At 43.6% G+C, this 20,873-nt stretch overlaps 1 protein-coding gene and 1 non-coding gene across 7 annotated transcripts in view; both read left to right on the top strand.

The window, feature by feature from the left end:
- Nucleotides 1–20,873, top strand: part of P4HA3 (prolyl 4-hydroxylase subunit alpha 3) — a 38,341-nt gene that overhangs the window by 4,087 nt on the left and 13,381 nt on the right. For 5 of the 6 annotated variants that reach the window (XM_073879698.1, XM_073879697.1, XM_073879693.1 and 2 more), the window contains exons 2-7: nt 3,216–3,358; nt 4,333–4,556; nt 9,531–9,680; nt 15,585–15,636; nt 17,602–17,765; nt 18,007–18,183. In XM_073879698.1, the coding sequence (XP_073735799.1) occupies nt 3,216–3,358; nt 4,333–4,556; nt 9,531–9,680; nt 15,585–15,636; nt 17,602–17,765; nt 18,007–18,183 (910 nt within the window). The remainder of the gene's footprint in view (nt 1–3,215; nt 3,359–4,332; nt 4,557–9,530; nt 9,681–15,584; nt 15,637–17,601; nt 17,766–18,006; nt 18,184–20,873) is intronic. The other variant, XM_073879694.1, reaches the window with a different exon arrangement.
- LOC112806381 (U6 spliceosomal RNA) lies at nt 2,211–2,315 on the top strand. The gene has a single exon (XR_003203848.1). It is a non-coding gene; the product is annotated as a U6 spliceosomal RNA (small nuclear RNA).

Here is a 20,873-nt window from a genome sequence, read left to right as displayed (position 1 = left end):
GGAGAGGGAGAAGCAGACTCTGCTGAGTAGGGAGCCTGACGTGGGACTCGATCCCAGGACCCTGGGACGACGCTTAACCGACTGAGCCACTCAGGCACCCAAGGAGCTAGTGCTTTTGATATGCTGGAGGACTTGGGAAAAATTTTCACCTCTCTGCCTTGCTTCTTTCCTCTGATGCCTGTTAAACATTAGTCCTCAAGCACCAAATGAAGAATCTATTTATTCAGTTATGGAAAAGATGATGGAAAGAAACAATAGAATGGTCATGCTGAAAGGATCCGTAGAGATCTTCTAGACTAGACCAGTTCTGTTATATTACAGAGGAGCAAACTGAGGGGTAGTTGGAAGCCGGGTCTCCTCCTGATCCAACTGTCTAACAAAATTACTGCCCACTCAGCCTCAGTTGTCCTTGGATACTTACTCTTCAGGCTGGATTCAAGCCCAAGTCTCTGCTTGTAAGTGTTTTCATCTAGCAGTGGAATATCTTTCACTAAGTAGTTCCATATGGAGCTGAAGCAGGAAATAATGGGTAGTAAAAAAAAAAAAAAAAAAAAAAAAAATCCCACATCCTGGAGGCTGGTTTAGTTTTTAAAACCGTAGAGTAGCAGCTGCTCTCAAGGCACCTTGTTTGAGGTATCAGAGACATCCTGGCCCTTGACATGGTTCTCATTTCCTCCCTGGGGCACCCAGGCCCAAATTCTTGTTCCTTAGTTTATGCTTGAATTGAACCCTGAGCTCCCTGGAGGCACCTGGAGGCAAGTGATCTTCTATTTCAGGCTCCACCCTTGAGAAACCCTTAGGTCAGACTCAGCTTCACGGGAATGAATCCCCCCATCCTGCCACTCCCTCTGTTCTTCCTGTCATCCCTTCTTGCTCACTGAAGTCTTCCACTCTGGCCAAAGGACTCCAATAGTCTCACCGCCCTCGAGCACGTGCCTATAAATCCATATCCTCTTCACTTTGCACGTACTTTTTTCTTTTACTTCCATTGTTGTTATTATATTGCTCCTGAAGTTAATAATTTTAAAACAAGGAAAAAATTTTTAGAGGGCATGCCTAAAACTCTTAGGCCTGCCTTATTATCATCAATAAATTGTAATAATGTTAATCCCGGTAGTGCGTTAGAAATGGAATAACTGTAGGATGCCAGGAAAGGAAACAGCATCTTTTGCTGATGTGAACAGTGTTGTAGGACATCAGAAGAGGAGAGAAATTAACTAGAAAGATGATCACTTCTGGTCCCACCATTTCTGGCCCTTTTCTACACATGTCGGCAAGCCAGAGAGGCTGGACGCCTGCTGGACAACCCCACGTCTACCTCCCCCATTACAGCCACCAGTTTGTATGGACTGCTTCCTAAATATCTCCCTTGACTCTATCCCGTCCTCTGCCTCATTATTATGGTTCAGACTCTCCTTACTCTTGCTTCCAGTTTTGAATTGGCCTCCAGACTGTTCTTTCTGCCTCCGGTCATCCCCACTTCTGAACCCCACCCTCTCACAGATTCATATACATAAACATATCATAGTGTATCCAACTCTCACTGAAAACATTTTGGTGGCTGCTAATTGCACTCAGGGTAAAACCCATATTCCTCCGCAGGGCCTGTGAGGTGCTCCTCCCTTGCCCAGTCTGATCTACCCATCATCCTCCGGATACACTGGGGCTCCAGCAGTACTGAACAGCTTGGAACTCACCTCCCATTTCTTTCTGTCCCTTTACGTATGTTGAACCATCTCTGCCTGCCTCTTCTCCCTTCCTCCTTATTTGCATCCACCCATCAAGTTTTGGTGTATTATCGCCTCTGTGAAACCATCTCTGACCTGCTCTGGCCAAATTAATTACCCCCTCTCCTTACTGCCCCCTAAGCCTTGTTCTTAAATCTGGTGCTGCATCTGTTATATAATTATTTGTGTCTCACCCACTAGTCCATGAGTCCTTGACACCAAGTTTATTGTCTTATTCAAAATCCTGTTCCTAGCTCCTAGAAGAATGTGTTTTAGTTACTCTTTCACAGAAACGTGTGTTGGATTTAGGTATAGAGCAATGAGAAAAACAGCTTTCTTCTTGTTCATGAAATTTTCAAGCATTGGACCCTGTCTTGCCTTTTCATCGCCAGCATCTAGCATGGAGTCCGCCATCTAGCAAGTAACCAGTATAGACTGACTTATTAATGAACACGTTTGTCAAGCCACTATGCTTTTGTACATGTTGGTCCCGTTGGCTCAAAATATATTTTTCCTATGATACAGAGAAGATGAGCATGGGCCCTGAGCAAGGATGACAAGCTAATTCGTGAAGCGTTCCATATTTTTTGAATCACTGTGATGTACGTCTGAAACTAACGTAACACTGTGAGTCAACTATATTCAAGTTAAAAAAAAAAAACAAAAACAACACCTAAAAAAAAAAAATTCTTCCTCCTATTTTGGTTTAGCTCCATGGAAACAATATGGCAAAATCAGCTGAGAACAAGCTTCAGAGTCAGGAAGATTTGGGTTCAGATCTGGTTTTGTCACGAACAGTGTAGCCTCGTTTCAGGTTTCTCTCCCTTCAAAACGGGCTTGATAAAATCTACTCTGAGGGTTGCTGGGGCTATTAAATGAGATAAAATATATATAAAGCACTTAGCAGGATGCCTTGTACGTGCTAAAAGCTCAGTAAGTAGCAGCTATCAATTGTTTAATCCTGTAGGACTCAGATCAAGCGCCATTTCCTCCAGGAAATCTTTCCTTACACCTGCTAACTCCCACCTGGGTTAGGGGCCCTGCGTACAAGTGGCTGGAGCATTACATAACATTATAAGCTCACTTCTCTCCTAGCCGGTATCACAATTATTGCAATCAATTTAACAACATTTTTAAGCTTCTACCACATTCTAAGTATTGATTATAGGGTGATGAGAGAAAAGATTTTTTGGCTTGTGAGCTTGAGAGCTCCTCCGTGTCTTGCCTTTGAATCTCTAGCATTTAGCGTGGTGCCTGATGTACAGCAACTGACCAGCAGAGACTGACTCATTGCATGAACAAGTGAATGGACCTACTTCTGTTGTCTTGGTAGTTTTCATATTCTTTGTGCTTGTTGGTTAGACTATTAGGTGAATCGCAAGGGGTTCACGTTTCATTTTTAACTACTCTAAATGTACATACACCATGTCAGCCTTTAATAGGGGCAGTGGCTATATCAGTAAGCAATATCATTCTCCTCTCTTCCAGATTCTATGACAAGGTGCTTTCTTTGCACGAGGATTCGGCAACCCCTGTGTCTAACCCTCTGCTTGCATTTACTCTCATCAAACGGCTACAGTCTGACTGGAGGAATGTAGTACATAGTCTGGAGGCCAGTGAGAACATCCGAGGTAATGAGGAGGAGGGCTGGAGGGTAAGAGAAGATTCTATCTCCTGACTCTAGAAAGGAGAGAGATTTTGGTGGAATGTGATGAAGGATCATGAAGTGGGTAGGGTATTACTCCATCTTCAGAGCTTTAGCTATTATGAAGAACTAGGTCCTCTTGTTAATATGTCTATGTGATTGTATGTTAGAAAGCACTTTTGGGGCATGCGACTCTTGATCTCGGGGTTGTGAATTCCAGCCCCACATTGGGTATAGAGATTACTTAAAAATAAAATCTTTAAAAAAAAGTGCTTTCATGCCCATTATCTCACTTCTTTTTTTTTAAAGATTTTATTTATTTATTTGACACAGAGAGACACAGTGAGAGAGGGAACACAAGCAGGGGGAGTGGGAGAGGGAGAAGCAGGCTTCCCGCTGAGCAGGGAGCCCGATGCGGGGCTCGATCCCAGGACCCTGGGATCCTGACCTGAGCCGAAGGCAGACGCTTAACGACTGAGCCACCCCGGTGCCCCCTCACCCCATCATCTCATTTGATTTTCACTACAACCCTATGAAGAAGTACAGGTTATATCATTCCATTTACATATTTGTCTAATAATTTCTATTTTATTAAACTGTAATGTGATCTGTAGCAAGGTCAGTTTCCTAATTTATTCTACTTTGTACTTGAAGAAATTTGCTGACTTTGGGGAGATTAAGAGGAAGAAGAGTTATCCCCACAAAGGGCAAGATTCCCAGAGACAGGATGGAAGCACACATGTGTGCTTTAGTTTTTATTCTAGAGCTTATGTTCCTCCTTCAGAAGATTGTAGTAAGCATCCACTCTGCGCCAGGAACTGTGCTAGCCATGGGGAATAAACACACATAAAACATGATCTTTGCTCATGAAATATTTGGACAGGTGATTATACCTTGCCTGTATTAAATGCTCACCACCTGCTTTTGAGTGGTGGATTGGTGTTTTTCCTGCCCCGACAGCTCTGAAGGATGGTTATGAGAAGGTGGAGCAGGACCTGCCAGCCTTTGAGGACGTTGAGGGAGCAGCAAGGGCCCTGATGCGGCTGCAGGATGTGTACATGCTCAACGTGAAGGGCCTGGCCCGGGGCGTCTTCCAGAGAGTCGTTGGCTCCGCTGTCACTGACCTGTACAGCCCCAGACGGCTCTTCTCCCTCACAGCAGATGACTGCTTCCAAGTTGGCAAGGTAACGGTGTCCACAGAGAGAGAGAGCACCAAGTGCTCAGCCCTCGTTTCTTGTGGATGAAATAACTATATCCTGATTGCCTCTATGTGCTTTCAGTCCTTTCAGCAAACTTGGAAATTTGGTATAATTCCCCATTTTCAGATGAAGAAGTTGAGGTTCAGACACGGTAAATAATCTGCCCAAGGTTACACAGTTTTAAGTAGCAGAAATAAATTTTGAACCTGGGTCTTTTAACTCTGAATCCCATGCTCTTTCCATAATAACTAAGGTGATCACACATGCAGGACACTCTTGAGAATGAAGGGAGTGTTATTAGTGGTTATTTGTTACGGCCGGACGACAGACATAAATTGGGACTGAGCTGGGAAAAATGGTCCTGGGGCCACCCTAACGGTAGCACCCTGCCTGCCGATGAACAGCTGGGTGGAAAGGAGAAGCAGGGTTCAAGGGTGGGGAAGGGGAGAAGAGGTGGGGATGTGAGGTAAGGTCACAGAAACTCAGCCTCCTGAGACTTTCTGGAATCCCTTGCAACATTTCCTAAGCATTGAGAAGCATTGGAAGAAAGCATTAGGAAGCATTTCCTAAGCATTGAGAAAGCATTAGATTAAGGTAGTGTCAAAAAGCTGAGGCCATTCACTTTCACATTACTTGAGGAAATAGACTTCAGGAACCTTCCATATGAGATATTTAACTGATCTTTGATCATAACTTATAAGCACACTTGAGGTCACTTTACAGTATACTCTTTGTTAGCCTTTGCCATAAGAAGTAATGGAGTAAATCCTTTTTAATTTTGAAGATGTGTATTGCAGGAAAGTGAATTTTCCCAGCCCTTGCAGTATTCATTAGCAGATCTGAGTGAGAGTGGGCCTCATGTGCCCTGATGTGGGCCTCAAGTGCCCTGATGTGGGCCTCAAGTTTTAGGGACCAGTCTTCCAAATTAGTGCAGGGTGGGTTGTCCTAAGCCTCTCTATGTACCATTCTTCCTTCTCTAAGATCCTGAATGGAATCAGAGCTCAATCATCATGTTCATGACTAATTTAAATTTCAGCCAGGTAAAATAGTTCTGTGTATGGTACCAGTATATGCTTCATTCATGAGGCCTTTCTGAAACTAAAACCGTATGTTGAAAATTCAGTAAGTCCCTTCCTGAAAGCCTCACTCGCAATCTTTATTTCTGTATTTATTTACTTATTTTAAAAGATAAAACATTTCAAATATAAGAAAACTACAAAAAATAATATAACAAGCAATTATATCCATAATTGAGATGAAATAGGTTAAAATTTTGCAACATTCATTTCAGATTTTTAAAAAGGAATTTACATAAAACAGAAGGCATTAAAGTTAATATTAAAAAATGAATTTACATATAGCTCAATAAAGACCCCCTCCTCTTTCTTCTCACCACTCTCCCGACCCCTTCCTTCTACTCTACCCTTGCCTGGGTGCCCAGGAACTGTCCTGAGCCATACAATATGTGTGTACTATCCTGAGTCCAGCTTCTTTCGGCACACTGGATCCGTGAAATTTACCCACCTTGTTGCATTTATTAATAATTCATTCCTTTTTATTGCTGAGTAGTATTCCATTGTATGAATATACTGTTTATCCAGTCTCCTAGTGATGGATACTTGGATTGTTTCCAGCCTGGGCTACTGTGAATAAAGCTGCTATTAACATTCTTGTGTAGGAGCGCCTGGGTGGCTCGGTCGTTAGGCGTCTGCCTTCGGCTCAGGTCATGATCCCAGGGTCCTGGGATCGAGCCCCACATCAGGCTCCCTGCTCAGTGGGAAGCCTGCTTCTCCCTCTCCCACTCCCCCTGCTTGTGTTCCCTCTCTCGCTGTCTCTCTCTGTGAAATGAATAAATTAAATCTTTAAAAAAAAACCTATTAAAAAAAATTCTTGTGTAAGTCTTTCTGTGGACAGTTGTTTTTATTTCTCTTGAATAAATACCTGGGAGTGGTATTGCTGGGTCAAAGAAGAAGCTTCAATAATTATTAACATGTGGCCAAATTTATTTCATCTACATGTCTCCAATTTTCTCCTCCATGGATTATTTTAAAGCAGATCAGCCTTTCTAGTTTCTGAAATTCCTAGTTGTCTAATTGTACTACCCTACTGTCATGTCTATTGACTCTTGCTCATGGTTGATTATTTCCTGATACGGTTTATTATGTTTGTGAGCTTATTTTTAGTGGACTTTTTTCCCCTCTAAAAGAATCTCTGTGACTAGGGTTGTGGGAATATCATTCCACTCTGGTGGTATCACTGGCCTTAGATACTTTTTTTGAGTACATTACATCTGCATGATTTATTTATTTTATAACTGGAAGTTTATGCCTTTTGACTCCCTTCACCCATTTCACTCATCCCCTACTTCCCACCTCTGGCAACCAATCTGTTCTCTGTATCTATAGGCTCGGGTTTTTGTTATTATTGTTTGTTTTTGTTTTATATTCAACATATAAGTGAGATTGTATGGTATTTGACTTTCTTTGTCTAACTTACTTCGCTTAGCATAATGCCCTCAAGGTCCATCCATGTTGTTGCAAATGGCAAGCTTTCCAAGCTTTCCTTCTCTTTTATGGCTGAATAATATTCCATTGTGTGTGTGTGTGTGTGTGTGTGTGTGTGTGTGTATATCACATTTTCTTTATCCATTCATCCATCAATGGACACTTAGGTTGTTTCCATATCTTGGCTGTTGGAAATAATGCTGGCAATGAACATGGGGGTGCATATATCTTTTTGAGTTAATGTTTTCATTTTATTTAGATAAATACCAGAACTGGAATTGGTAGATCAAAGGGTAGTTCTATTTTTTATTTTTTTGAGGAACCTCCATAATTACTTTCCACATTGGCCGCACCAATTTACATTCCCGCCAACAGTGCACAGCACTCTTTCTCTTTCTTGCCAGCACTATTTCTTGTCCTTTGATAATAGCCACTCTAACAGGCAAGAGGTGATATATATCATTGTGGTTTTGATTTGCACTGACCTTAGATCCATTATTATGTTGATTTTTTGGCTTGGAGTTTCCTTAGCTATATGAAGAATGCAAATTCAAACCTTAAACTCATGGGAAGCCTAGGCTCAAGATTGTGAATATTCTTTTTTTTTTAAGATTTTTTTTTTTATTTATTTGACAGAGAGAGACAGCGAGAGCAGGAACACAAGCAGGGGGAGTGGGAGAGAGAGAAGCAGGCTTCCCACCGAGCAGGGAGCCCGATGCGGGGCTCGATCCCAGGACCCTGGGATCATGACCTGAGCCAAAGGCAGACGCTTAATGACTGAGCCACCCAGGCGCCCCAAGATTGTGAATATTCTACGGAGTTATTTTGTTTCCCCTAAACAATATCCAGACAGAAACAAACCAACTTTCTTGACTCTTTGCGACAGTGGGTAGATTTTTTCTGGTCCACCCTTTTCTTTAAGGTATAGTTTTTTCATGGATTTCAGTTTTATGAGTGTGTCTTTGTTCCAATTCCTAGGTTTTGGGAGGCCTAAGGAGAGCTCATATTCTGTCCTCATGCGGGCATTATAACCAAAGGTTGCTAAGTACCAAGATTACTAAGGTTAACACCCGCCCCCATCCTAAGCAGCTTCAGCATCTGCTCTTAAGCTTATTGCTCGGCTTTTTAGCTCCTTTTTTTTTTTCTGGTACCTGGGTATTTTCCATTCTTTCTTGAAAATATATCATAAAATATTTATTATATTTTATTCAAAAGTTCCAAGTCTTTGTTTGGAAGGATTCGTTATCTCAATCTACCATATTTTTGGGACTTGGGAAAACTTAACAGATTGTTAACTAGCAGAAAAAGTTGAGTCATTTTGATTGTTATTTTTCAACTCAACCTTTTTACAAAAAGGAAACCTGAGGATCAGAGAAATAACATGGCAGATGAATGGCAGACCTGGAAGAGCAGCTGATTTACTGTTTAGACTGCAGTTTCAGTGCCTCTAAGGTTCTGCCCTGTCTTTCTGCTGGCCTGGAAGTTAGAGCAGATTTAGAATGTTTTGTAAGAGTGCTTCCAACTCTGTGATTTTATAATTCCATGCTGTCTCCAACATCAACTTCCAGGAAATTCCACCTGCAGTGCTGGTATTCTAGTTAACTGTAAGCTGTTAGGAGACAGGAGCAAGGTCTAGTACACGTTGCCATATTCCTGCCTTCCAACATTTAATATAGAAAAAAAGTCACTGAACTCTTCAAGCATTCCCATGTGGGTCTAATATATTGTGTTGCAGTTATTGATTTACTCCTATGCCCCTCATATGACTGTAAGCTCTTTAAGGTCAGGGATCATCAGGTACATTGCAAATACTCAGTAAATATTGAATAAATAAATGAATGAATTCAGTCCATTTCTCACAGTGCTACTGGCAGTATCTTCTTAAAAACACGACACTCACAACTCTTATTAGCTTAGCCCTTGCTACCTTTTGAAGTTCATTTCCTGCTTCTCTTCACCTTAGGCTATAACCACAATGTCCAACTTGAACACAAGCTTGCTTTTGGCTTCTGTTTCTGCCATTCCATCACTTTGAAATGTTCTTCCTCTCAATCTCTACTAATTGAAATCCTTTTCTTTCTTCAGGGGACGCCTACCTCAGATGTCACTTCTTCCATGAAACCTTCTGAGATTCCCAAGTCTCTCCCTTCTCTGCCTCCATGACATATTATGCGTATTTCTTTTGAGTATTCATGCATTCTGCCCAGTATTACAGTTAATTGAGTTCCTATCTTTCTTCTCCCCAGATTATGAATTCCTTAAATGCAAGAACCCTTGTGTCTTCTCTACATCTAGAACAATGCATTGGATATAATGGATGCTTGATAAATTGGATTTAAATGAATTTGAGATGAAAACTTGCCTTCTTATGTTCCATCAGCCCTCTCACTCTTTGACATTTTCTCTCCTCTACCTGTGGATTCAGGCTTAATGATGGTACTTTTGTTACCTACAGGTGGCCTATGACATGGGGGATTACTACCATGCCATTCCATGGCTGGAGGAGGCTGTCAGTCTCTTCCGAGGATCTTATGGAGAATGGAAGACAGAGGATGAGGCAAGTCTAGAGGATGCCTTGGATCACTTGGCCTTTGCCTACTTCCAGGTAGGGGAGTAAGTGAGGCTCACTACTTTTATCACAATAAATATAGTGCTTTATATCTGCTTGACAATTTTCTACACATTTTCATGTCTCTCAATTTATTTCATCTTCCCAACAGGATCAAATGTGAGTCAAGCAGGGCAGTTGTTTTATTATTTCCATATTTCACATGTGAGTAAACTAAATCTCCAAAAAATTCCTAATTTGTCACGAAGTTCGAAGAGCTGGGATTAGCGCCCAAGTCTGTCTGACTCTTAGTCCGGTGCTCTTTCCAGCACCTTGACTTCTTTGAAAACCATCGTCTTCCACGTAGGAGGCAGGCTCCCATCTGTAATGCAGCAGCTGCCTTGACAGATGTCTAAGGGGTTCAGAGTCAATGTAGATCACTCTTTTGTACTGTCAGCAACTCCTATCTCTTCACAGATGTTCTGTCGTGATATTGCCAATATTCAAGGAAGAAGTTTGATTGTTATTGTAGGGGCCCTGGGCAGGCTGTCCCAAGATGGGCACTTTGGCATAAAAATTACTTTTAGTTAAAAGTAATCAAAACCCAGCAGATGCAGGAAAATCTTTCTACCTCCCTGCAACTGCCGAAGTTTGTGTTGGAAAGGAGAGCCTGTAACAGGAAGAGAGCTATTAACAGAGACTCCCCTTTACCTAAGGAACTTATCTGCATAATAGGGTAACCATGTTTTTCCAGACATCTCCTTTCACTTTCTTGCCGATGAGCTTTCTCCCCTTTGTGTCCTCTGACTCTACCCCTCTCCTTAGCTTATTGAAGCTTCACATTGCCTCATCGTCTTTGGACTTTTGTGTTTGTGTGGATTCCCCGTACATATGCCTACGAAATTTGATTTTCTCCTGTTAATCTGTCTCGTGTCAATTTAATTTTATGTCCATCTAGAAGGACTATAGGGCAGAGGAAGCTCCTCCTCCCTGACATTATCCTCTCCCATCTGCAACTGGGTCCAACTGTAACTATGACTAGTGTCTGGCTATCAAGCTGGTGTCGCTGGGCCGTAGTACAGCTAAGTGCCTCCTCCTCCAGGGGTTGCTTTTTCTTGGCACTTGACCTATGAGCTGTTGTAGATCCACTCGTGGAAGCTCATTTCCCTAAATAGGGGATCTGCCATCCTTTTGTATAGCTAATCCATTTCCCACCAGAATTGTATCGTCTTCAAGAATAGACTGGAAATATAGCTTACCGAGCCAGTTCCTTAGAGTTTCCAAAGCTAATAAACCATTTCTGCTCCCTACATTCCTTTCTCTTTCCCCCTTTTCCTGCGAAAAGGGAGGAGGACGTGGGTGGTCCAAACTCACATGTTGCTGCCAAAACAGATTTATTCCCAAAGTAGCAAATGGGCCTGTTTCCCTCATGGTAAGTGGGTCTTTGTTGTAAAACTTTCCAGGGTGCTCTTCCTAATGCGCCTGCTCAATTGCTCCATATTAAAGCTGAAATAGAATCACTGTGGCACAACAAAGGGCGAGATGAAATTGAATTTTAATAGAGGAAGAAAATGAAGGATTGACATGGAGACTAGGAGAAGATAAACTAAAGCAGCTTACCCTGAGAGAGATTTTTAAATGCGGCACCTGAGTATGGGTTTTGGCTTTTTTCCCCTGTGATGACTTAGGTTTCTCCTCTGCTCACTGGTAGACTCTCCCTTTCCACAATTGTGCTTTGTCTGGTAAATTTTATTCATCTCACAAGGCATAGCTCAAATGTCACCTACTTTGTGAAGCCTTCCTGTATTCTCCTCAGACTTCTCAGACTCCTTCTTTGTGCTCTTACAGCACATTTTTTTTACATGACAGTACTAGAACACATCAGGCATTGTCTCATAGACAGTTGTGGTCCCCTTTTTAACCCTTGTAAATTCGGGATAGATGTCCCCCCATGGACCTTTTATTATCATATACAATATATGATATATATCATTATTTATGCCATGAAAATATTAAAATATGTGATATATAATAGCATGTAATATATAATACTGTATATTATATAATAGTTTTTTATGATATATTTTAGTAAAAAATTATTTCAGTCATTGTTAACAAAAGACAGTTGTGCAGTGATTAAACCACAGGCTCTGAAGTCAGACTGACCTGGGTTCAAATTCTGTGACAATTTGGGCATTACTTAACATCCATGGACCTCAATTTTATTATCTTTATTTTTTTTTAAAGATTTTATTTATTTATTTGAGAGAGAGAGAATGAGAGATAGAGAGCATGAGAGGGAAGAGGGTCAGAGGGAGAAGCAGACTCCCTGCTGAGCAGGGAGCCCGATGTGGGACTCGATCCCGGGACTCCAGGATCAATGACCTGAGCCGAAGGCAGTCGCTTAACCAACTGAGCCACCCAGGCACCCCTCAATTTTATTATCTTTAAAAGGGGAATAATAATGATGTTGTTAGGAAGTGGGGGGAGGAAGGGAGATAATTCTCGAATCTTCTGAGTTCTTGGCTGAGACCTCCCTGTAAATAAAAAACAGATTAAGAAGAGGAAAAATAAACTGAAGTTTATTACACGCATACCTCCTGTATACATGGGAGATGGGGCCGGGCAATGAGGAACTCTTGGAAGTGTCCTAAGCCGCCACCTTAAATACCATTTCCAGCTAAAGACAATAGAAAGAAAGGTGTGCGGGGAGGCCAATTTTGGGGGGGTGACCAGGAAATGCAAACAAGGTTGTTATGCAGATTTAAGTGAGCTTTCTCCATCGATATGATTCTCCTGTGATCCAAGGGGCACCTGGGTGGTGTAGTGAGGCTGACTCTTGGTTTCAGCTCAGGTAGTGATCTCAGGGTCATGAGATCAAGCCCTGTGTTGGGCTCCATGCTGGGCGTGGAGTCTGCTTGAGACTCTCTCTCCACCTCCCTCTGCCCCTCTCTCTCCCACATGCGTGCGCACACTCTCTCTCTCTAAAATAAATAAATATACCTTAAAAAAAAAGATTCTCTTGTGATTCAGAGTCATCCTTCTTTTCCAGGTACATGGAGGGAGACACTCCTACAAATGGAGGGTTCCCTTATAAATGTAAATTTCTATCACAAAAGGGTAACTTCTCTGGTTTTCAAAGCTTCTCCCATGTCTGCCATTTCTCAAAATAATTAGCTCGAAATCCTTGTGCCAAAGAGGCATATTTTGGGGTGGCCTATTCTGCTCCCCTTCAATGATCACCTCAAAGGGTTGTCGAGAGGATTAAATGAGCTAATACATGTAAAGCCCTTAACACCATTCATGACATGTGCACTCAACAAATGTAAGCTATTATTATATTATACACTACAGGCGTAGGTGCACCTTTTTCATGTAACATTATTTAGTGTACATATTTCCAAAGAAATTTAACTGGGACAGCAAAAGTAACTTTGTTCTTTTTTTTTTTAAAGATTTTATTCATTTATTTGAGAGAGAGAGAGAGAGAGCAGGTGGAGGGACAGAGGGAGAGGGAGAGGGAGAAGCAGACTCCCCACTGAGAAGGGAGCCCAATGTGGGGTTCGATCCCAGGACCCTGGGATCATGACCTGAGCCGAGGGCAGACGCTTAACCAACCGAGTCACCCCGGCGCCCCAAAAGTAACTTTGTTCTTGATAAAATATAATTTTATCTCATGAAAGAGCCCTTGAGTTTTAAAAATATGTAAAGTTGTATTTTAGTTCTCTTCATCTCAGAAGAGTTTGAAAAGCTATAACCTTGAGTTCATAATCTGACATTTTAAGATATCAATACAGTACTTAACTATCCCTCTGTTAAGTGTGGAACAGAATAACTAATGGTATTAAATAAGTGCAAACAATCTATGTCCAGGTCATCTGTGATGTAGCTTCTAGGTGGAATGAAATGCGGCTATTAAAAATGTTCTTTCTCTTGCATATCCACCTTCATAGCAGCACTATTCACAGCAGCCAAGAGGTGAAAGCAACCCCAGTGTCCACTGAGGGATGAATGGATAAACCGAATATGGTCTATACATACAAGGGACTAATAATCAGCCTTAAAAAGGAAGGAAGTTCTAGGGGCGCCTGGGTGGCTCAGTCAGTTAAGCATCTGTCTTTGGCTCAGGTCATGGTCTTGGGGTTCTGGGATTGAGCCCCGTGTTGGGCTCTTCTCCTTCTCCCTCTCCCTCTATGCACTCTCTCTCTCAAATAAATAAATAAATAAATAAAATCTTAAAAAGAAAAGGCAATTCTGATACATGCTACAACATAGATGAACCTTGAGGACATTATGCTAAATAAAATAAGCCAGTCATAAAAAGACAAATACTGTATGATTGCACTTATATGAAGTACCTAGAGGAATCAAATTTATAGAGACAGAAAGTAGAATGATGGTTGCTAGGGGCTGAAGGAAGGGGGCAATTGAGAGTTGTTTGTTGGGTACAGAGTTTCAGATTTGCAAGATGGAAAAATTCTTGGGATTGGCTGCACAACAATGTGAATATAGTTAACATTACTGAACTGTACACTTAGAAATGGTTAAGATGGTAAAATTTTTTTAAAAGGTTGAGAGAATCTTTTTTTTTTTTTAAGATTTTATTTATTTGAGAGAGAGAATGAGATAGAGCACGAGAGGGGGGAGGGTCAGAGGGAGAAGCAGACTCCCCACTGAGCAAGGAGCCTGATGCGGGACTTGATCCCGGGACTCCAGGATCATGACCTGAGCCAAAGGCAGTCGCTTAAACAACTGAGCCACCCAGGCGCCCTAAGATGGTAAATTTATGTTATGGTTTTTTTTTTTTTTTTAAAGATCTATGTGTACATTTGAGAGAGAGAGAGGAAGAGAGCACAGAGGGGCAGAGAGAGATGGAGAGAATCTCAAGCAAATTCCATGCTGAGTGTGGAGCCCCATGCAGGGCTCAATCTCTCAACCATGAGATCACGACCTGAGCAGAACCATGAGTTGGACACCTAACCGATTGTGCCACCCAGGCACCCCTATGTTGTGTGTTTTTTACCACAGTTAAAATATGCCCTCTCTGAAGACTATGAAGTGATAAAAAAAAGTCCACCTGCAACAATGTAGAGTGAAACAGTCAGGATATGGAAATGTATAACAAATATGCCTGTTAACTGTGTACACTCTCAGTCATCTGAAGTGCTTGGAGCCCCTGAGTTTCAGCAGAGCATTTCTTTTTCCTGTTTCTCGTGTTTCGTAGTGTGCTTCTTGTTGCTTTTATCCTTAAACATGAATTTTTAACATGCAAAAATGACATGGCCAGAAGGAAATACAATTCTATCAGTTCATCATTCCTGGGCGCCCAGGTTAGGATGGCAGCCCACCTACACTGGGTTCTGCTCCTCAGTTTGTCTGGAAAGCCCCTGTGTACTTCTGAGCTCGTGTAGCTCAAGGTCAAATGGTGGTGGCAGGGAGAGGTCATTACTATGCAGTGGGAATGTTTCAGGTCTGGTTCGTCCTTTGCCTTCCTCCCACTACCTTTGTCGACTCTAGGAAGGACTGAGCCTGGAGAACAAATTGTATTTTTACTAGGGTTTTTATAGTTCCCTGTTAAGCTTAATAATGAAGTATACCAAAATAACAACACCCTGCAGTTATGTGGTTTTGCATGCTTTAAGATTTGAGGGCACTTTAAGAAAGTTTATTTTCATTTATTTTTCTACCTTCCCTGCTGGTAAGGGTGGGAATGAGTCATTTGTAAATGAGGACACTGAGGAGACCTGAGTTGCATTAGGGCTGCAAATCCTGAATTAGGACCGAGAACTTCTACATTTCTAGTCTGCTGCTCATTTCAATGAGTCTTATTGTCTCCTGGTGGTAAGAGTATTTTATAGTTTTTTGTTTTTTGTTTTTTGTTTTAATCCACTTAATGATTTGGTCAAAGGAAATATCCTCAGTGTAGTTAACTCCTTTCCTTTCTTTCTTTTTGTTTTATAGGCTGGCAATGTTTCGTGCGCCCTCAGCCTCTCCCGAGAGTTTCTCCTCTACAGTATGTAATGATGGAAGATGAATGAGCCACAGCGCTGATTTACTGGGAAATCCCTTCTGCTCCCGGCCCTTAATCCCTGCAAGGACGAGACAGCCATGTGTTTTTATTTCTCTAATTTTATAATCTAAGCCACATTTCTAATTTTGGATCGAATCTTACTTAGCTATTGATCAGTGCATCAGGGGGAAGCTTTTTGGTCTGTGGGAAAATGCTAAGAAGGCATCAACATGTCCCTTTGCTCTTCCACTCCCAGCCGGGAACAAGGCCAGGACCAGGGGAGGAGGGTGTGTGTGTGGCAAACGAGACCAGTGAGAGCTGTGCATGCAAGGAGAGTGGTTCTGTGGGATGACTGATTTCGGCTGTTTCCACAGAGATGGCAGCTCTTCCCTTTAAACCAGAGCTCACGTGGCTGTCAAGCACCCTGCTCAGCTAGTGCGGGGGGGTTCAGCTTCGACACTCCCCCCAGGGCACGTCACCACGGTTAAATGGGAGGGAGATTTCCGAGCCTAGCTCTCTGCTTGGATATTTTTAGTGAAAATTTTGGTGGAAGCTGACTTCCCAGGTTTTCCTTTAATAAGATACCGAGATACCAAAGTAAGTAAATAATCACTATGATATTTTAATATTTATAAAGTATTTCACAGAGGACTTCACAGTTGTATTGCTTTTTACTGAATCCATTTAGTAACATTATTCCAGTCTGATAATTGGGCAAACAGTAGGATGTAGAAGTAGCCATATGGTCTGGAAACATGTGGGCAATTACTACAGGCAAAATGATAACCCAACCCTTTTCTCTTTCTTCGTGTTTGCTCTGTTAAAATCTCTGCCTGTCCCGGAGAACCCAAACCACGCACGGTTGTAGGTGGAGTGGACACAGCAAATTGGGATTGCCAGTTCCATTTCTGGCTCTGCAGTATTTTCACTGGGGTTTTGGGCTCATTGCTTCTATTCTCCCAAACTTCATTTTGCCTCTTGTTACAAAAAGGATGGTAACTTCTGTCCGTCCGCTCTTTTGCCAGGGTGGTGGTGGTGGTGGTGGTGGTGGCGGCTAGAGATACACTGAGCTCCTCAGAGAAAGATGCTTTGGGAGCATTAGAACAATCCAGCATGTCCTTCTGAGAGGCACTGAAGCTCAGGACAGAGGCTAGCAGGCCATGGGGAGCTGCTAACCGAGGGGCATCTTACAGCCACAGTGGGTGCCTACAGGTGGGCACGGATAAGACACAAGACCTCTGTGGGAACCCGGGCTAGACCAAAGTCTAGAACCCCTCCGTCTCATACCGCACTGCTCTGTATGTAGGCCAGTTAGGGATTTTGAAGGATCTCGTAGATTGGGGAATGGATTAGCTTTCACTGCTCCAGGGAAGAATAGGTTGGGTCTCTCTGCTATAGGCTTTGGCTCTCTGGACTTCTCTTTCATAGCATTTACGGGTTTCATTGTGAGTAGTTATTTAATGTAGCTTTTCTCCATTAGGCTCTAAACTCTGGGAGGTTAGCCTCTAGCACAGTATCCAGTGCATGGTGGATATTCCCTGAAGATTTACTGAATGGGTAAATGAAGGCAGGCAGGCAGGCAGGCACGAAGGAAGGAAGGAAGGAAGGAAGGAGTGAAGGAAGGAAGGAAGGAAGGAAGGAGTGAAGCTTCTTCCCGATACATGAAACTTACCATCACGGTACCCTAGAGCTGCCATCCTTATCATCCCTTGGTCTAACAGTGTTCAGCACCACTTTCCTTCCCAAAGTCCTTTGCACCCTCAGATCTACTGGGCCTAACTCAGTCTTTTTTAATACCAGGTACTCGTCTGGGAGTGAGGGCCTTACCATCCTCCTGTGTATGGACATGGCAGCTTTTCATGGTGTCCAGTGGCTGGTCGTGTGTGGCCAGGAAGCTACAGGAAAACTTGAGAAAACTGAGACCATTGTTTGGTAATCTGTATTATTCCCTGCTCTGATTTCTTCCAGGCCCAGATAATAAGAGGATGGCCAGGAATGTGTTGAAATATGAAAAGCTTTTGGCAGAGAGCCCCAACCAGGTGGTAGCTGAGGCTGTCATCCAGAGGCCCAATGTACCCCACCTGCAGACCAGAGACATCTACGAGGGGTTATGTCAGACCCTGGGATCCCAGGTAGGATTCCTCAGGGAAAGAGAAAGGGCGAACAGGCTTAGCTAGAGAAAGAGAAGGTTGTGTTGGAACGATGTGAGGGGAAAAGGGTGATGCGTTAGAAACATAAAGCTCATTTGGACAGCATCAGAGTGACCGCATTCTTAATCGCCCACATGCCAGTTTTTTTATGCCGTGGTTCCCTACACTGGCTTCTGCTCCTAGACCCTTCATCTCTCATGCTGATTCTAGGCTTTTCTTCCAGCCTACTCACTACCAGATCCCTAGCCTCTACTGTTCGTATGAGACAAATTCGAGCCCCTACCTGCTGCTCCAGCCTGTCCGGAAGGAGGTCATCCACCTGGAGCCCTATGTTGTTCTCTACCATGACTTTGTCAGTGACGTGGAGGCTCAGAAAATTAGAGGGCTTGCAGAACCGTGGGTGAGTGTCCCCAAAGCCTGCCAAAACTTCTCTTTGTGTCATCACATGCCTGGGGTTCAGGAATGTGAGAACAGGCAGCCTGAACAACTATACACTTTATCAGTCCAGGAATTAAAAATGCTAACCATTCCATAAAACGAATCAATGGTAAAAAAAAAAAAAAATCACAGTAATCATTGCTTTTGGAGGGAGGGGATTGGCTGGGGAAGGGGACAAGGGCATTTTCTGGGGTATTGAAAATGTGCTCTCAATATCTTGTTTTAGGGACGTGGAGTACATAGCTGTGTGCATTTGTGAAAATTCAGCAAATCGTACACTTGAGATCTGTGCATATTATTATATGTAAATTTAACCTAAAAAAATCAAAAGGACCCCCTCCTCCCCAATGTCAGTCATTCCACATAATGGGTAGAATTTTTTTTTTTTTTTTGAAGAGTGAAATGATGGACAAGGAGTGATATTCTAGTGCAGATTTACAGGATTACCGAGTGGAAAGATTATCTAGTTTAACTAGATTATTTTGTTAAAGAGGAAACAGAGGCCCAGAGAGGGGAAGGGACCTGATGAAGGTCAGGTGCGTAGCTGTAGCCAGACCTGGAACTCAGCGGTCTGTCGATGGCTGTTCTGTTCTTCTGCCTTCTTGTGGCCGCTCACGTAGGCTAGATTATGGTCAGTAACAAACAGCCCCCGAGTCTCAAACACAACAACAACAAAGGTTTGTTTCTTACTTACACCACGTGCCTGTCTTGGCTGGCTGCCCTTGGGGGGCAGAACTGTTTTCACTTGGAGACCCAGCCTGACAGAGCCGCGTACGTCTGTCACAGGAGACAGAAAAGACAGAGATGGCCAACTGCTAGCTGGCTCCTAAAGGTCCTGCTTCTGCCCCTGTTTCATTGGTTGAGGCCATCCATGGCCCCATGGGGCCACCAGCGCAGTCAACAGGGAGAGTGTGTCTAATGCTCCTGCAGGGAGGGCTCTCCCAGCCGTGGCGCCGACCTTGATGTCAAGCGGGAGAGGACATTTAATCCTCCCCCAGGAAGGGTGGCAAATATTGAGAAAAATAACACAGCCTACCTCATCGTTATAAGCTTGCTGCCTCTTTAAATGGCTGTCTCAGAATTCCTTATGTCATCGTGCGTGCCCTCGATGGTGCCCTGTTCATCCAGGTGGTCGTTGGGCCACTTATCAATGGAACCAAGCCTGCTGTGCACCAGACGCTGTACCGGGGGTGGGACATTCGCAGATTTGGCATTGGCCCTTTCCCTTTAGGAGCTCACAGCGTAACGGGGGAGAACGGGTATGTATACTACACTGTGCAGGGCACCGTGCCACGGCGGCATCCAAAAGTGAGACTTCCTGTGAGGGAAAGGCAGATGGGTGACGAGAGGAGGGGAAAACAGAGGAGGTGTCCCTGTGGGTGTGAAATTCATCAGAGTAACAAGGTGGCCAAGGGTATGGCAGGAAGACGAAACAGTACGTGCAAGGACCCCGCAGGCGGTGTGTTCAGAGAATGGGGTGGAGCGTGCTGGCGCAAGCGTGCAAGGGATGGGCTAGGAGGTGATCAGAGATGAGGCCAGACGGTGAGACGCCCTCAGGAAATGCCGTAGATACCGTGCTGGGGAGCTTGGGTTTGATCCCAGGGGCGGGGGGGGGGGTGGGGAGCTCTTGGACTCCTGTTTAAACAGGAGATTGGCATGATCAGACCTGTTGATTTTAAGGAAGATTCTGACTAGCAGACATGGATCGGAGGGATAAGAGTAGCAAAAGTCATCTCATCCGGGAGCCCCTCCGGTGAAGTCTGGAATCTGTGCAATTTTTGAGAGCATTAAGCTCCCCCCGTCAGTTGGAACAAAGTATCTTCAATAGCTTCCGCATCTGTGAGCCAGCGGCAGTATCTGGCCAGCAGGTGCTTTTTCCTTAGAACGACTGGGCTGTCGCGGTAGCAGGACACGCAGCCCACCCAGCAGTCCGGCCCGGCCAGGTCGGCTATTTGGCAGGCAAAGACTTCGCCACTCTCCCTCTTCCCAGAGGCTGATGTGGAGGCGCCGATTCCTGTCTGGTCTTAGGCTCCGCCAGGAATAAGCCTCGGCTTATAAGGTGGGGCAGCCGCATGGAAACTAAATTCAACCCAAGCCACTGAAGCCTCTCCTGAGGCTTGAATTTACTTCATCTGCGTCCCAACCCAAACACTGCTCTCTTGTCACTTGACCTTCCATCCACATCCTTACCCATTCATGAAGACTCTGGAAGCCTCATGCCTCCCTTTGCCCACTAGCCCTGTCACTCTCCACTTTCGTGCGTTCTTTCAGTAGGAACATTTTCTTCAGAGCACTTTTTGGGGCCACATACAAGAACCTCTCTCTCTTTTGAACTCAAAGCTTTTTGTCACCAGTTGTCTGTATTTGATTTTTTTTTCATTTATTCTGCCATTTTTGTGTTGTCTAGTATCACTAGTTGTTTCGGGGGTTAGCATCCTGTCTCCTCAACTAGACTATAATCTAGTAGGGATCATAGGTCGTCCTTGAAATGCCTAGCCCTGCATTATGCCCATTGCAGCCAGGCTACTTTTTAAAAGGTTGCATCTGACCACGTAAGCCCTTGCTTTAAACTCTTGAATGGGTCACTTGAATGTTATAAAGCTCCTTGGCCTGCTACTGCTGACCCCTCCACAGCATGTGCCCCTTGCACTT

The sequence above is a fragment of the Callorhinus ursinus genome, unplaced genomic scaffold (assembly GCF_003265705.2).
Source record: "Callorhinus ursinus isolate GAN/ISIS: 27379988/994484 unplaced genomic scaffold, GSC_fseal_2.0 scaffold35, whole genome shotgun sequence".
NCBI classification, from domain to species: domain Eukaryota; kingdom Metazoa; phylum Chordata; class Mammalia; order Carnivora; family Otariidae; genus Callorhinus; species Callorhinus ursinus.
The sequence above is the reverse complement of the archived record's forward strand: the minus strand, read 5'-3'. Positions and strand labels throughout refer to the sequence as shown.